At 39.9% G+C, this 17,980-nt stretch overlaps 1 protein-coding gene across 1 annotated transcript in view; it reads left to right on the top strand.

Annotated features, from left to right (window-relative positions):
* Window positions 1-17,615, top strand: part of LOC129696341 (protein EFR3 homolog A-like) — a 115,767-nt gene extending 98,152 nt beyond the window's left edge. Inside the window, exons 20-24 of the mRNA XM_055634160.1 lie at window positions 7,542-7,630; window positions 9,155-9,203; window positions 9,466-9,569; window positions 10,276-10,325; window positions 13,305-17,615. Of these exons, the coding sequence (XP_055490135.1) occupies window positions 7,542-7,630; window positions 9,155-9,203; window positions 9,466-9,569; window positions 10,276-10,325; window positions 13,305-13,410 (398 nt within the window). The 3' untranslated portion in view covers window positions 13,411-17,615. The remainder of the gene's footprint in view (window positions 1-7,541; window positions 7,631-9,154; window positions 9,204-9,465; window positions 9,570-10,275; window positions 10,326-13,304) is intronic.
* The last annotated feature ends 365 nt before the right edge of the window (window positions 17,616-17,980 follow it).

Genomic DNA, 17,980 nt, shown 5'->3' with positions numbered 1-17,980 from the left:
ACTGGTAAGTTGCAGCATGGTTAAAAATTCTGGGCTCAACCCATTCTCTAGAATCAACGTCCACTCAACCTCAACCCCTCCCTCACTCCGCAAATTGTACACACGTTTTATCGCTATTCTTGTAATGACCAAGGGTCATAAACCTGAAATGTTCACTCTACATCTCTCTCTACAGATTTATATTTTCTGCCCCCAGTTTTGCTGCAGCTGGCATTTTTACATTTTGTTCCAGATTTGCAGAGTAGCCATATTTTCAAAAAGGTTGCTCATTGCCTTAATTAGTCCAGCAAATAATATTTAGTTGATATGCCCAGCTTCTGTCATTAAGTGACAGATAAATACTTTGTATCTTTGGGACTCCTTGTCTTTCTAGAATCATTGCATAAAGTATAATTGAGTCGGAAATTTCCTTTTAAAGTTTGTAGACGTATCATAATCAATTTTTTTATTTTTTATGCTGTTCAAATACTGCTGACTAATAAAGGCATTTGATCATGGAAGTGGAAACTATTTTAAACGAGCAAATGAACATTTAGTTTAATTTTATTTGCGCATAAAATACGGTTAAAATCAGAATTGTCACCATTTAAAATGCATTTTTAGTTTTTTTTAATGCATGAGATTATGTACATTGCCCATACTTGAGGGTGATATTATTATAGTTCTTTCAAAAATAGAAATATTAATGTTATTTCTCATAAATATACATTTATTTTACACCTTTCTTCACTTTCCTCTTTACTTTGTCTCCTATGCCTAGTCCTCAAACAGCTTCCCACTTCAGGAAAGCCCAGATATAATTGCAGGCGGAAATCGAGAGGTAAACATTAGCTTAGTAGGAGCCGCATCATGTTTTTCAAAAACAAAAGCATGGATGCTGCATCCCAGCATGAGACTCTATTTCACCAAATTGTTACTGCCTTGCACTAGTTCATAGACATGAGCTAAACACCCGTAAGAAGTGCTGCTGCTGATTTCAAAGCAAAATGCATAAGTGTGCCATATCACTTTAGCTTACTTGCCTCTTATAAATTGTGTAAGGATCACAGACAAATATTGCACAATGCAAAATATCTTAAACTGATCAATGCATTTTCTTGATATTGCTGAAAGGTAAAAGCTATCAAAGATAAGCTATTGCAGAATTCAGCTAATGATTGTATCAGTAATTACTTGAGTAAATTGGTTAACTCAATTTTTGAACTTGTTCATCATGAAATTAAAAGAAAACTGTTGAACTCTGCATTGCATCACTTAAACTCAATTAATGGGCAAGTCCATCGGTTATCTATTCTAGGAAGAGGAATTTCTGCCTGAGCTGGGTGCTCAGTCTCCCGTGTTTCAGAACCAAGGTTTATTCAGAGCAAACCGATACATTGTGTTTACGAAGGAACTGCAGATGCTGGAAAATCAAAGGTACACAAAAATGCTGGACAAACTCAGCGGGTGCTCCATAGATGCTGCTGCACCCGCTGAGTTTCTCCAGCATTTTTGTGTACCATACATTGTGTCATGAGTTTATAGTGCTGATGTATGCTGTATTCCACTGTGCTTGTCAAGTATTCAAGGTTTCAAGGTCAGTTTATTGTCACATGTACCAATTAAGGTACAGTGAAATTCAGATTACCATACAGCCATACTAAAAACAGCAACAAGCCACACAACTACATAAAAGTAAACATAAACATCCACCACAGTGGATCCACCACAATTCTCACTGTGATGGAAGGCAATAAAGTCCAATCTCCTTCCTCTTTATTCTTCCGCGGTCGGGGCATTCGAACCATCCGCAGCCGGCAGTCAAAGCCCCCGTCGGGGCAATCGAAACTTCCACGTCGGGGCGGTCTAAACTCCTGCGGCTTGGAGTCACCGATGTCGGTCTCTGCCAGAGACCGCAGGCTCTGCGATGTTAGTCTCGCAGACTCCCACGGTTGGAGCTCCAAAGATGACCCCCCCCCCCCCTACAGGGATCGCGAGCTCCGTGATGCTAAGTCCTGCAGGCTCCCACGATGGAGCTCCCGGTCGATCTCCTGCAAAGGCCGCCATCTCAACGATGCTAGGCCGCAGTGCAGACGGAGATAGAATATGGAAAAAATCACATCTCCGTTGAGGTAAGCGATTAGCAAAAGTTGAGCAAGGCGGCAGTCCCCTGTGACACCAGCACACAGTACGGTACACTTGACAATAAACTAAACTGAACTGAGGTACAGTGACAAGTGTTTGTTGCGTGCTAACCAGTCATCAGTAAGACAATACTTGATTACAATTGAAAATAATTTAGCGAGACCAAGCGGGTAGAGCAAAATGGTTTTTATTGTCAAAACAACACTTGAACCACACGAGCACTTAGTCGAGAGAAAACGTTTTTAGCTCTTGTCGTTGTGAAGAACACTAGCTACTGAACACACTGAAAAGCCCGCAGACGAACCCTGTGGCGTGACAGTCCTGACCTATAACGAGGGTTCTGCATACGCAGTTTAACCACTAGGTGCCGCTATAAGACCCCCGAAAACTGTACACGCCCCATAAGTCCGGATAGGGCTGCCGTTGACGGCGGTCAGGGCAGGGTCTTGCTTGCCGCAACGGGTGTCGACTTCGGACAGGGGTAGTATGCTGATCGCTGCTCCCGTGTCGACAAGGAATTGGAGCCCGGAACAACAGTCCCAGACGTGGAAGCGATGTTTCTGACCAACCGCGATAGCCTCTACTGGCGATCGGCCAAAGCTTTTCCCGGTTGCGAGCAGGGAGAACGGCCTCAGCAGGCCTCCACACCCCAGCGTTGGTGGTAGTAACACCACAGACGTTTACCGATATCCGCTGCAATCGAGGCCGTCGCAGAATGTAGACCCCCGGCTAATGGAAGTGCCATCTTGCTACTTGGCTTACCACAGCTAGTCCGCTCTTTCGGCTAGTTGCAGGGGGTCAGTGAAGTTGCTACCGGCGAGGAGCAGGCGGATGTCATCCGGCATCACTTTGGTCAACATTGGCTGTTTTAAAGTGCTTAACAAATAAAGTTGGATTGGATCTGTTCGAGGAACGCCTGCTCAAAGAGACAACAAGGCTGGTGACTGTCCATCAGTGAGAGCATTTCGCTCATCAGTACTGACGGCTTGCGGTCACCGTGCAGGATTCTGAAGGCCTGATCGCGGTGGCTAAGCCCAAAATTATGCAGCAACAGTGCCTTGAGGCCCTCGTACTTGCCGTTGGCTGGTGGTTGTTGAAGGTGAGGAATTAAACAACCGGCGGTTTCTTGGTCCAGCGCCGACCACATAGAAATATTTAGTTGAATCGGCGATAATGTGTCGAACCTGGAATTGGTCCTCAATGTGCTGAAACCATACATGAGGTTGTGTCGTCCAGAAAACGGGCAGCTTTAGAGAAACTGCGTTTTGCTGGGCAGGGTTGGTGTCAAGGTTAGTGGCTGCGTCCATAATAGCGGATCCGAAAAATGTTCGGATCGACGGGGTCACCAATTGTAGCGAGACCAAGCGGGTAGAGCAAAATGGTTTTTATTGTCAAAACAACACTTGAACACATGAGCACATAGTTGAGAGAAAACGCTTTTGGCTCTTGTCGTCGTGAAGAGCACTAGCTACTGAACACACTGAAAAGCCCGCGAACGAACCCTGTCACATGACAATCCCGACCTATGGCGAGGGTTCTACATACACAGTTTAACCACTAGGTGCCGCTACAGTAAGACAATACATGATTACAATGCGTTACTTCTTTCTACATACTAACTAATTATTATCTCTATGTTTGGTCTTTCTGCTGACTGGTTAGCATGCAACAAAAGCTTTTCACTGTACATGTGACAATAAACTAAACTGAAATCGAACTGATTTTTTAATTTTCCTATTATCGAAGCAGTCTTGCAAATAAGTTTATTGCAAGGATGTTGCAACATAATAAATGAAGCTGATGCGATTGACTGGTTAAACCACACGAGGGACAGTTTGGATGTTTCTGTTTGCTTTGTTCTTGTATGTGCATTGGCAGGCAAAGGTTTGCAAGATAATCTCTGGAATGAGGGAGCTATGCTGCAGGAAGATAAGAAATAGAAGCAAGTCTTGGTTATACATTAATACATTGGCTGATCTCTTGCCTCAGTGTCACTTTTCTAAACTAACTTTAAATCCCTTAATGGTTTTCATTTCAAAAGATAATGCCAATCCCTGCATTGAATATATATAATGTCTGAACGTCCTTGGCACATGAATTGCAAACATTAGTGCCCCTCTGAAGCAATGTCTTTCCATCTCAGTTCCAAATGGCCAAACCCTTGTTTTGAAACTGTTTCCTGGAGGTCATTCAGGAGAGAGAAAGTCTTTTAAAATTAAAACAACGCAAGGCAATACAAAAATGTGGGGAAATTGGGGCAGGAATAGACCACTGGAGTAGGCCCCTCCATCCTGCTCTGGTGTTCAATATGATCATGGCTGATCTATGCTGGTCTCAATTCTGCTCTGCATCAATTTCCTATTACACTCAATCCTTCTCCACCATGAAGATGTCTCGTTATCTGACCTTTACCACTCTACGGCGCAGAGAATTCCAAAGATTATCTGACCTTGAAATAAATATCTAAGCACCTATCTAACAGACAGCTATAAAAATATCTGATTTATAAATGACTGGTAACTTAATTTATACAGTGCCCTCCATAATGTTTGGGACAAAGAACCGTCATTTATTTATTTGCCTCTGTACTCCAGAATTTGAGATTTATAATAGAAAAAATTACATGTGGTTAAAGTGCACATTGTCAGATTTTAATGAAGGGTATTTTTATACATTTTGGTTTCACCATGTAGAAATGTCAGCAGTGTTTATACATAGTCCCCCCATTTCAGGGCACCGTAATGTTTGGTACACAGCAATGTCATGTAAATGAAAGTAGTTATGTTTAGTATTTTGTTGCATATCCTTTGCATGCAATGACTGCTTGAAGTCGGCGATTCATGGACATCACCAGTTGCTGGGTGGCTTCTCTGGTGATGCTTTGCCAGGCCTGTATTGCAGTTTTGGGGGCTAGTCCCCTTCAATTTTCTCTTCAGCATATAAAAGGCATGCTCATTTAGGTTCAGATTGGGTGATTGACGACCACTCAAGGATTGACAATTTTCTAGCTTTGAAAAACTTTTTTTTTTGCTTTAGCAGTATGTTTGGGATAATTGTCTTGCTGTAGAATGAACCGCTGGCCAATGAGTTTTGAGCCATTTGTTTGAACTTAAGCAGATAGGATGGGTCCATGCACTTCAGAATTCATTATGCTACTACCATCAGCAGTTGTATCATCAATTCTGCTCTGCATCAGTTCCTATTACACTCAATTCTTCTCCACCATGAAGATGTCTCGTGATCTGACCTTTACCACTCTACGGCGCAGAGAATTCCAGTACCTTCAGCAGCTATACATGCCCAGCCCATAACACCCCCCACCACTGTGTTTCAAAGATGAGGTGGTATGCTTTGGATCTTGGGCAGTTCCTTCTCTCCTCCATACTTTGCTCTTGCCATCACTCTGATATAAGTTAATCTTCGTCTCATCTGTCCACAAGACCTTTTTCCACAACAATGGTTGCTCTTTTAAGTACTTCTTGGCAAACTAACCTGGCCATCTTATTTTTGCAGCTAACCAGTGGTATGCATCTTGCAGTGTAGCCTCTGTATTTCTGTTCATGAAGTCTTCTGCAGACAGTGGTCATTGATAAATCCACATCTGACTCCTGAAGAGTGTTTCTGATCTGTTGGACAGGTGTTTGGGGATTTTTCTTTATTAATACTGCCGAGAGGATATTAACTATAAGGAGTCAACCTCATATTTTTGACTAGTTCCAAAGTCAACATTTAATTCACCAATTTCAATTGTTGCGTATTTCCACCATTTTTATGAAATATTTCGAGCATTCACTCTCCATTACTGAGATACTTTCTGTGTTTACATCTCTACATTTTAGTTACATTATCATCCCTTTTAGCATGTAATCACTGCAGCCTTCCACCCCATTAAAGACCTTATCTCTTGGTTGCTCTTCTCCCTACTTTCTCTGCAATTTTGAAGTTGTTTATCTACATCTGTTCCTCATTCAAAGATTATTAAACCCAAGCATTAACTCTGTTTTCTTCTCCTTGGGTGCTGTCAGATCTGAGTGTTTCAAACATTTTCCATTTTATTTTGCCTGTCATCAACAGTCAGAAACAAAAGACTTATTTCATTAGCATTGGTTTGAGCTGTGAGTTTAAATAGTTAATCCCTTTCTGCCAAACCTTTCATCTACCATGATTGTGCTTTAGTATATTGTGCCCATGCCCAAGGTTCACCCTAATGGTTATATAATTAGATTAATATATATCCACAAATAAATACTCTCTAGTATGCCATATTTTAAATGTCACAATCAAATATCCTGAAAGAAATTCCTTTTCTAGAGTAAAACATCCCAAATATCTTGACCCTTTTTAGTTTAATGGCTTTCATCTAATCATCTAAGCTTCTTACAGGCTTTCTATTACCCACTGTATGAAAGGAATGGAAAATCAACACAATCATTTAGTTGCAACCTTATTAAAAACTTAAAACTCAACAGTGCTTCAACAAAAGAATAGGCCTTCTAATAATCCTAATGCCCAAACCACAGTGCTAACGCTTTCTTTCGACAGTGGGCAGAGATATTACCAAATGCCTCCCCTACATTTTCATTAAACTTCACCTTCAAATTTGATTCGACCAAGTTAGTCAGACTTTAGCCCTGACTTGCCGAAGGAAATCAAGACCTGATCCCAATGAATAATTAAATGTTTGTGAGTAGGTACCTTTGTTCTCGGTATTGACCAAGAACTAAAGGTTAGGTAGCTGGCGTACAAGTAGCTTGACACAAATTAACAATATTGTTGTTCCATCGAATGTGTATTACCAGCTTCCAAGTGCAGACAATTATAAAGTATTGTCAAATAGTGGGTTTTGTTTCTTGATCAAATCTGAGAGAGCATATAGTGCCGCAGAACATATGGTCTCCATGGATAATGTAGATTAAGGTTATGGGCCAAAGCACGGTGGATGTACATGGGGCTGTGTGCAATAATTGTACCACCTGGTTGATGACTATCTCAGTTGAGTGAGGTTTGTTCAACTACAATTACTGGCAATCTCTGCGTTATAGCTGATCGACGCATAAATTTGTCCTTGCAAAGTTCACATTGCTATCCACTATGGGTGCTAGCCAACTGGATACAAAATTAGTTTGGTGGTGGAGGTCAGAGTGGGTGTATTTCAGACTGGAGGGCCCTTGACCAGAAAGATTTGTACTGCCTACATTTATTGATGCATTTTACTAGACATTTTGCACCAAATTAAGATAACACTCCCGTTGTCCTAAACTGGGCCTGTGATACCTTATGAAATGGGATGATGGCAAGGTTAGATACTACAGCATGTTCTTAAAAACTAAGTTCCAATATATCTATATGTTTTAGTAAATGGTTTAAGTACTATGAACAATTAACTTTTGATTTATATTGCCCGTATTTTTTTTCAGATGAAGATAGGCTGTCCAGAAGAAAAAGCATTGTTGACACAGTGTCAATCCAAGTTGACCTCCTTGGTGTCAATGTTCAGCAGGACAAGGTATAGTTAAAATAAATTCCTACATGTAATATTGTTCCTAATTCTCTGACAGTTGTGCTGTTATGAAATGAATTCTTTGAAACGTAAATTACGTTTCCTGTAAATTTCTTTCACCCCCATCAATAAACTGAATAACCTCTCCCTAAAAATAAATGATTTTGTTGGAACTATATTTTTAGGTATTTGCTTAAAAATGTAATTACATTATGAAGTATTTTATTAAATAGTCTCTAATGTGCAGGGATAAGAATTTTATTGACATTTGTAGAATTCCAGAATTGTTAAATTCTAGCCGTAGGGGGCTTTCAATTCCCAGTCTGCCATACATCAGTAGTGCCCATGGAATAAATCAATTTGGGCTGCTAACACTTGCCATCCTGCACTTCCATAATATCTATCTTTAGTTTAGAGATAAAACACAGAAACAGGCCATTCGGCCCACTGGGTACACGCAGACCAGCAATCCCCATACACTAGCACTATCCTACACATTAGGGACAATTTACAATTTTACAGAAGACAATTACCCGACAGACCTGCACGACTTTGTAGTGTGGGAGTAAACTGGAGCACCAGGAGAAAACCCACGCGCGGTCACAGAGAGAACATACAAACTCCATACAGACGGCACTTGTAGTCAGGATCGAATGGGGATCTATGGCACTGTAAGGCAGCAACTGACCACTGCACCACTATCTCCTAGCCATACTAGCTGTCCAGCTTGGTGAAGCATAATAGCTTGGTGACCGTTTCTACAACAAATTCTTAAAAATAATGTTCCATGACAGAAGCATGTAGTGACAAAGAGGAGTGCAGCAGAGGCAATAGTTGCAAGCTGGATATCTGAGACGGGGTAGCACAGTGGCGTAGCTGGTAGGGCCGTTGCCTCATAGACCCGCTGTTCGATCCTGGCCTCAAGTGTTACATGTGTACTGTTTGTAAGTTCACCCTATGACCGCATTGATTTCCCCCAGGTGCTCTGGTTTCCTCACACATCCCAAAGACGTGCAGGTTTGTAAGTTAATTGGCCTCTGCAAATTGCCCCTAGTGTGCAGGGAGTGGATGAAAAAGTTGGATAACATAGAACTAGTGTGAACAGGGTGTGAAGGAACTGCAGATGCTGGTTTAAACCAAAGATAGACACAAAATGCTGAAGTAACTCAGCGGAACAGGCAGCATCTCTGGAGAGATGGTATCCAGGTTGAGGGGGAAGTAATGGAGGGCATTCATTTTCAACATTCAAATGGAGATTTGATATGTTCTGGCAAGAAGAAAGTATTTGAAATTTGCTATTTTGTCTGCTGCCAGTGGAATTAGCAAGATTGCTCCTACTTAAGAACTGTTAGAGACAAGATTGATCAAATGGCATCCACCCATGCTGTTACTACACTGATTCTCCAGAGTATCCGCATAACTAATCCCTGGAATCCTGCTAGCAAGCCTCCTCTGTGGCCTTCGTGTCTTTCTTAAAGTGGTGCAAGGTTTGATGCAAGATCTACAGAAGTGTTCCTTTTATTTCCACAGGCTAAGATAGTTGAAGAAATCACCTTTGAAACGCTAAAGAAAGCTATCGGTATGTGTTTCGTGGTAAAGCAAGTCATAGCATAACATGACAGGGTTGGGGGTGGAGAGAATTTCGGAGAGAATTGGAATATGGAATAAACTTTGAGCTATCCAGACTAGCATTTATTGAATGTGTTTTACAGGCTGGTTCTGATGATAATGGCATGTGAATACATTCCATGGAATGGATTTGTGTCAAAGTTTGTGGGCACTTATTTTAATGGATTCAGTGTTATCTTGTCATTTTTATGAATTGGAATTCATCATTTCAGATAGCCAAAATCTTGAAGAACAAGAAAGGGAGAAGCGCCGCCAAATAATTGAGAAGTTCCAGAAGGCACCATTTGAGGAGATTGCGGCTCAATGTGAATCCAAGGTTAGATCAAGCAATGGTGTATTTAACATATCTGCTCTGTTTATTGCATTTCTTCTTTAGATTCCACAGCATGGAGACGGGCCCTTCAGCCTACCGAGTCTATGCCGGCCAGTGATCATCCCGTACACTACCACCGTCCTACACACTAGGGGCAATTTGCAATATTTTACAGAAGCCTATTAACCTATAAACCTATACGTCTTTGGAGTGTGGGAGGAAACAGGAGCACCCGGAGAAAACCCGGAGAACAGTCACCAGGAGAACGTACATACTCCGTGCAGACAGAACCCATAGACAGACCCGGGTCTCTGGCGTTGTATGGCAGCAACTCTACCGCTGCGCCACTGTGCCATCCACTCTCTTTCCAACTGAAAACGTTCTTTGTGAGAGGGTAGAGGTTGGTGATTGTTGAGGAGGGCACATTGTTCATTTTGGGGTATGCTGGAATTGAAATATTTTGATACATTTTAATTAACATCTGAGTGCAAGGAATCATGTGCCTGTGAATAAATACCAACATTCTCTTTGTCGTGATATTCAACATGATTTATTCAGCTATTTAAACAAAATCTAGTCAAACACTTATTAGAGGGCTAGTCTTAAAGCTTAACTAGTAACTAGTTTAAAAAATAGATACTTTTATACTATATCAGTTTGTCTTTGGTTTATTTCCCACACCACAATGTCTTATTTACCTCTCTTCCAGTCAAACCTTCTCCATGACAAGCTTGCAGAGATATTTGAATTGACAATAAGGTGAGTGCTTCTGGTTTAATAAAAATGTTTAAATGTATTTAATTTAATAATAGCTAACCAGTATCTAGTAAAGTACAATAAAATGAGTGTACAATTATTACACAGCAACTAAAGAATGTTAACTTGCATATTGAACTACCTTCTGTTATTAGTCTTTAACTTTACCTAAAGAAGTGACCGAACTGTTGAAATTGGTTTCCGCACGTACCTACAAGAAAATCATCTTCACAACCAAAACAGTTTCTAAATTTTGATACATTACATTGAAAATACATTTTTAAGCCTTTTAAATGAGTCCAAATGTTAAAACAATTATGAAAATAATGTGAATTAACCCCACCAGTGAATAATTAAATTCCTCAACTTTTAAAATTTCACATTCAACAGCTTGCTATCCAAGACTAAATTAGACAACATATTCCAGGTAGTGGTTAATGACCAGTACAAAAAAAATCACGAACAACCAATGTGACGCAGTTAAAGTTATCTCTTTGCAATCAATTTATTGCTGGTCTAAAATTTGATCTTTTTATGCACCTTTGATTTTCTTTGTAAACCTATATGATTTACAAGACAGAACAGGAAAGAGATTATTGGATATTTTCAAACAAGCTGATTGTGTTCCGTAGATCTCACCATGAATTGAAAAGTTGCACAACTCTATCCTCTACCATTTCCAATAAATAGAACGCTATGTGTCTAGCAATTTGTTCATTGTTCCTCTGTTACTCTTTGGCAAACAGGACTATCATATATCCTGAAATTGAGCATGAATTATTTATCTACTACTCTATCCCCTACTCCCGATTTCCCCCGTCTACGCCGCATCTGCACCCAGGATGAGGTGTTCCAAACCAGGGCATCGGAGATATCCTCTATCTTCAGGACATGTTCTCTTTCCCCCTTGTCCTCTTCCCCCTTGTCTTCACCTTCCACCCTATCAGCCGTCACATACGACAGATAATCCTCCAACATTTTCTCCACCTCCAACAGGATCCGACCACTGGCCACATCTTCCCATCTCCTCCAGTTTCCGCTTTCCGCAGAGACCGCTCCCTCCGTAACTCCCTGGTTAATTTGTCCCTTCCCACCCAAACCACCAACCTCACCCCCCCCCCCCCCCCCCCCCCCCCCCCCCCCCCCCCCCCCCCCCCCCCCCCCCCCCCCAGGCCCCCCAGGTATTTTCCCTTGCAAACGCAGGAAATGCTACACTTGTCGCTTTATCTTCCCCCCCCTCGACTCCATTCAAGGACCCAAGCAGTCTTTCCAGGTGAGGCAGAGGTTCACCTGCACCTCCTCCAACCTCATCTATTGCATCTGCTGTTCTAGGTGCCAACTGCTCTACATCAGTGAGACCAAGCGCAGGCTTGGCGATCGCTTCACCCAACACCTCCGCTCAGTTCGCATTAACAGCACTTCAACTCCTCCTCCCATTCCGAATCTGACCTTTCTGTCCTGGGCCTCCTCCATGGCCAGAGTGAGTCCCACTGCAAATTGGAGGAGCAACACCTCATATTTTGCTTGGGTACTTTACACCCCAGCAGTATGAACATTGACTTCTCCAATTTCAGGTAGTCCTTGCTTTCTCCCTCCTCCCCTCCCGTTCCCAGCTCTCCCATAGCCCACTGTTTCCGCCTCTTCCTTTTATCTTCCCGCCCCCCCCACCCCCACATCAGTCTGAAGAAGGGTCTCGACCCAAAACGTCACCTATTCCTTCGCTCCATAAATGCTGCCTCATCCACTGAGTTTCTCCAGCATTTTTGCCTAACTGATTTTCCCAGCATTTGCTGTTCCTTCTTAAATATAAATTATTTATCTATATGCTGTCTGACTTGAGCATCCGTAAAGTAATAGTTCTATTAGAGCAAAAACAGGCCATTCGGCCTGCCAAGGAGTGACATAGTATATGAGTTCAATCCTGACCATCAATAACTCTACACGTAATTTTCCTAAATCATAGGCAGAAAAAGTAAACCAATATCAGCATGCTTTCCTGACCTAACATCCCCAGATTGAATCCTAATTACAGTCAGGTGGTTCTGATGGACAAACCACATCATTAGCGCATCCAACTTCAGGCACCCAAAACAGGCAGGCTGTTCCAACTCTATATCGGCAAGAAATTATGTTGAAAGAGGAAATTATTGTATCAAGTTCCCAAAGCAACCTCGGAAAAAGTGCATCATCCTAAACAACCCTTGGGGAATTTCTGACCCATAATCTCACAGAAAATAGAGGAGGAGTGTTTGAGGTGGTCCTGAGTAGCTCATTCAAATGTTGGGAGCATGACATTGAGTATAAATGGTGGTAGAAGCACATCAGAGTGCCCTGCATTCGCTCCAGCAACCCCCTACTACTTGTCCTACATTAGCCTCATCAGCCACATCAGAAACCAGAAAACCTCAGTAGAAGCAAGCCATCATTATCCCATGAGAAGAAAGTTATGCAAAAATATAAAACCTCTTTAGTAAAATTGAGCATAATTTGAAAAGTGTGATTGGATAAATGGAAGTTTTCTCTCCAATAAATGGAAGTTTTCTCTCCAAAAACCTTTTGCATAACAAAATAATGTTTTGACGTACTACTTTTAAATAATTGAACACATTATTTTGTTATACAAAAGGTTTTACTTTGGAGATAAAACAGAAACTGGAATTAAAATAACTTTAATGACTTGGCTGTAGAATTAATCTTTGGGATCCTGTGTATTCAAAGCTGTGCATCAGCTACTACAGTTGCAAGATTATCAGGAGAACATCTCTTCGACAGGATAATTGGACATCTTCCATACTTGATATGTATATTTAAATACAATTTTATTAATAAAATAAATTAAAAATAACTTTTCTTTGATAATACTATTTGTCATTTAAGAACAGTTTGACCTATTTGTGTTATTCATTCTAAATGTTTTTAAATTACTTTTTTTTCCAAAGATGGAAGAAAGTCAATAATCTGATTTAACCTCTTCTCCAGCAGGCCACCTCCAAGCCCATCGGGATCCATGAGTGTAACAGCGGGCCATGTTCAATACCATTCCATCCCGGTCTATGAAATGAAGTTTCCAGACCTTTGTGTTTATTAGTCGCTGCTTCTGTTTAAGATACCTCAAGGAAACAATACAAAGCATGCATGTTTTCCATTGATTTAATATTTTTCAAAATGGTGTTTGTCGAATACTTTCACCGAATCAAAATAAATTAGTTGAAGAGTCAAGTTAATTTTTAGGGCTTGCTGAACTGGTGTTCATTGTGATGAGTTCTAGTTCTTCAAATGTATAATGTCTAAACATGCAAGAATCCGGCAAAGGGTGTGTTTAAGAACTTAATATTTGCGTTGAAAATTATTGTTTCACCTGGCCAGAGGGGCAACATATGGGAGGAATTGCCAACATTCACAACTATGAAAGTGTAGTTATGACCACTATAGTTAAAATAGATAATTCAGCAAAAGAATGGATTTTATCAATGAATCTGATACGTAAATGTCTTCAATTTGTCATATTTGTTCATTAGAACTACTTTTAAATTTTGTTCTGCAGCATTCCAAACAAAAATGTAACACATATTTCTTGTTAATTTTCAATTGTAATCTGTTCATGCATCTACATTGAGCATTGAAGTATATTGAAATTACTATTCAAAACTATATGTGAAATTGGTTGATTTTATTCACTTTTGGTACATAGAATTCCATCTAGATTGTTGGTATTTAGTATTTGCACAACTATTATGTAAGTATAATCAAATTGATTATATACATGTGTACCATAATCTGGAGGACCTACCATTATTCTCCACCTCTCAAGTCTTCACAGTGCTAGACTAGAATCAAACTCAACAGGGTCGTCTATACCCACTGATTCTGCCAAGCCTGTGCCCTTGGCTGTGTTTTCACTATATAATAGATAGTGACAGTGGCAATTTTGTTCATCCATTCATGCGCATCCAGTATGCCTCCCTTTCCGAGTATTTCCATTTTTCGTCTAAGTGGGCGAAAACTGCTGGGACGGTTAAAAAAATACAAAGAAACAGAATACACCATTTAGAGAGTCACCCATGAGAGCCTGGGCCAGATCATGCAAGTAAGATTGTTATACATTACCGTTACTTGATGCGTGTTATTCAGGGAATAGCCAGATCAGCTAACTGCTTTATTATAACAATATTAAAACTGAGTGTGAGGAAGTAACAAAAGAAACTGAGATATTAACTTAGAGGTAAACAAATTGTCCATAAAAAACATTAGGGTGTTAATGGTTCCAATTAAAGCATTCCTAATCATCTGGGTCACCTCTCAAACCTTCTGATTCTCAGGGGAACTATGACCTCCTTGCACCAACGATGAAACCAAACAAGGCAACAGTGGCAACTGCATGTTTCCTTGACTGTCTCCTCTGTTCACCTTCTCCAAGAAAGCTGTACCCAGCAAGCCTGAGTTATCCTCAAACTATACCGAGACATCATCAAGCACAGCACTTTACTAAGATGGCATTGGGGATTCACGTATTCGGAGCTGGCCATTTTCCTCTAATAGGTCGAGAACCTTATTGTGATGGACGATCCTCGGGTTCTTAGCAAAAAAACTTCTACTTGAGATGTGTCTGAGGGTCTCCCAAGTCGGCCGGCATCTCATATACATGGAGGGAGTATAAATGGCCAGCATGTTCCACGCAGGGTCAATGTTGGAGCATAACTTGAGGGAGGTAATGAGCAGGGACTGATTCAGGGAGGAATACGCACTGAGGTGAACGCCCTATTAGCCTGTGGGTCAATTTTAAAATCGAAGACTTCTATTACTTCTGCTGATATCCTCGCTAAAACTGTGCCTAACGGTGTCTTCAAAGAAGCTTACTGCCGTGAGACAGTTTCCTAATCTTTAAAATGTCCCTGTACAGGTCAATTCCGGCAAACTCAAGTCAATGCCTCCATTTGGTCACTGGCACTTGAAATCAGAGTAGTACTTCATGATGGGTAGTGGGATTTGTGTCTCAAGCTTAGGGATCCTACGTAGCCCTAGTGCATAACATGTCATTAGTGGTAGTAGACAGGTGTAGGAACTTTAGAAAATGTCTACTAACACTATTTAGCCTAACTAAACCATTTTGGGAGGCCTCGTATAAAACTAAGGTGATATTTAAAAAAAAAAAAAGGGGGGAATAAAATAGATTTTTTTAAAGTTCAACCTTCTGTAAAGGATGGAGCCCAGCTTGCAGAAGGTTGTTCCCACATTCCTCCAGTTTGTCACTCGAGATCCCTGGAGAGCAACCAACCCAGGAGTCTATTCTGGTGCCCAGGTACTTCTCCCAATCTCCAGGATTAATAAAACTAATATTCTGTTTGTTAAAAGACCAGCTATCGACAGCATTAATAAAGGAAGTTTTTTTTATTTTGGATGTCCTATAAAAGTTGGCAGTTTTATTGAGATTAATCTCGAGGTTCGTCCAACAGAGGTTGTCTTGGACCTTGAGGTTTATTTTGACATGTCCCTGTGAGAGCCACTCACAAGGACCATGTCTTCAGCAAATGCAGGTGGTGCAAGTGTCCAGCACACCAAAATAAAATCCCAAGCCAGTCCAATCCAATGAATATAAACAAGTTAAATACATAAATCAGATAACTTTCCAAAGAAATGCGAGATATCTAGGATGAAATATCTCCGAAATCAATTGCAGATAATGCCCGTACAGAACAACATTACTGCCATCAAAAAGCAATTTTTCCTATTTGAATTACACCTACAAAATAGCACTATAGTCAGTTTATATATTTTAGCAATTGACCCATGAGTAAGAAAAACCCGAGGATCCAAAACATTTGAATCCTTACTATAGAGCATTTTTTTCCATCCTTCCACACACCAATTCTCCACGTTGAATTAAAACACTTCCCTTTGAGAGAAAAAAAAAACAATTTGAATCATTGCACCACTGGACATTCACTTAAAAATAATCTTTCTTAAAAAAAAAATAGTATAAAATAGTACTATACTACAGAGCTGGCTGGGCCATGTGCATTTACATCAGATTGTATATTCATTCTGGCACTGTTAAACAAAAAGTCACTGCAGTTATTTTACATTAGAATATATTATAGAAAATCTGCTTCTGATGCATAAACCTTTCATGAAGTGCACATTATTAATGGACAATTTTTTTTTGCATCCCTTTGAATTCTATTATGCCCCAAGTTTGAAAACCTAGAATATAAGCTGCAAATCAAGCCTTATAAATAATGATACGGTATACATTACTCAATGAGTATTCTGTATTAATGTACATTTGGCCAGTTTTTATTCTTTTGAAACTTTTTTTTAGTTGATTGTTTTGTATTAATCTGGAGGGCACATGAGAAATATCTATGCATTGGACCAGTTTAAAGAAATCTGAGAAGCTGAGGTTAAAAATCTGTGGGCAAAATTTTTTTTTTAATATTATATCATTAAGATGTGTAAATGCAGATAGAAAAGTGCAAAGAATATTAGTTTTTGGAGATTCTGCGGATCTTTCACCAATCGGCCAAATTTAAAGCAGAAATTCTGAGATTGGCAGGAATATGCTGTTTTATAACAGTAATGAAATGTATTCCTTTTGCTATTCCAGTCAAATTATACAACAAGCTTTGGTGCTTTACACATGATTATGCTTTGTTTTGAATAGCTTTGCTTACAATGTACAATTCAATGTGTATTTGGAAGTAATAGATATGTTCCTACCTGTTTTTAATCTATATGTAATTAAACAAATTGATAGCTGTATAATGTGGGAAAAGGTTGCATTAGACAAATCTCTCCATTTATGATGTTTAATGATTTAAAGCAAATAATGGCAAATCCAAAACTTTCAATGCTGGAATCTGCGGTTTCCTATGGACTTGATTGTACTGTGAGCAATAGAATTTTTGTATTGGTTCAAGTCACATTTGCATTCGGTGAATGTTTTAACTTGATTGAGCACTTTTTTAAAACACCATTAGTTCTAAAGAGCAGGTCTTTTTTATGGTGTCTGTGCAAGACTTGTGAATTTATGCCATAAGACCAGCGTGTGTTTATAATGCTTCATGGAAAATATTACTTCAAATTTAGTCAGCTTTGTTGCATGTGCTTAAACTATTATCATGTGTGATGTATTATGTAATCCTAGTCATGTATCATCTCTTCAGAATATTCTCTACACCTTGAATGTATTTGTAAATGTCTAAAATGTGGGTTTCTATGTATTATTGAAGCTTTATTCATCTTCAGAAATATTATAAACTTAATGTGAAGGATAAAATAAACAGCTTTACTGCAGCCTGTAGCATTTTTCATTAAGATATAGGTTTGTTATTGTCATATGAGCTAAAATGCAATGGAAAAACTTGGTTTGTGCTACATATTCAAATCATGAGTACAATCAAGCCATACATAAGTAATACACATAAATAAACTAGCATAATGCAGAATCTAAAGTTACAGCATTGTAGCTACCGAGAAAGTGCAGTACAAGAGCCACAGTGAGGTAAGTTGGTAAATTGAGACTCAGCTTACGAGAAGTAGGATGTTAACAGTGGAAAACAAGATATCTTGAATCTTGTAGGTAGACAAAAATGCTGGAAAAACTCAGCGGGTGAGGCAGCATCTATGGTGCGAAGGAAATAGGTGACGTTTCGGGTCGA

This window comes from Leucoraja erinacea, chromosome 4, assembly GCF_028641065.1.
Source record: "Leucoraja erinacea ecotype New England chromosome 4, Leri_hhj_1, whole genome shotgun sequence".
NCBI classification, from domain to species: Eukaryota; Metazoa; Chordata; class Chondrichthyes; order Rajiformes; family Rajidae; genus Leucoraja; species Leucoraja erinaceus.
Note: the sequence above shows the minus strand (reverse complement) of the source record. Positions and strands in the feature narration are given on the sequence as shown.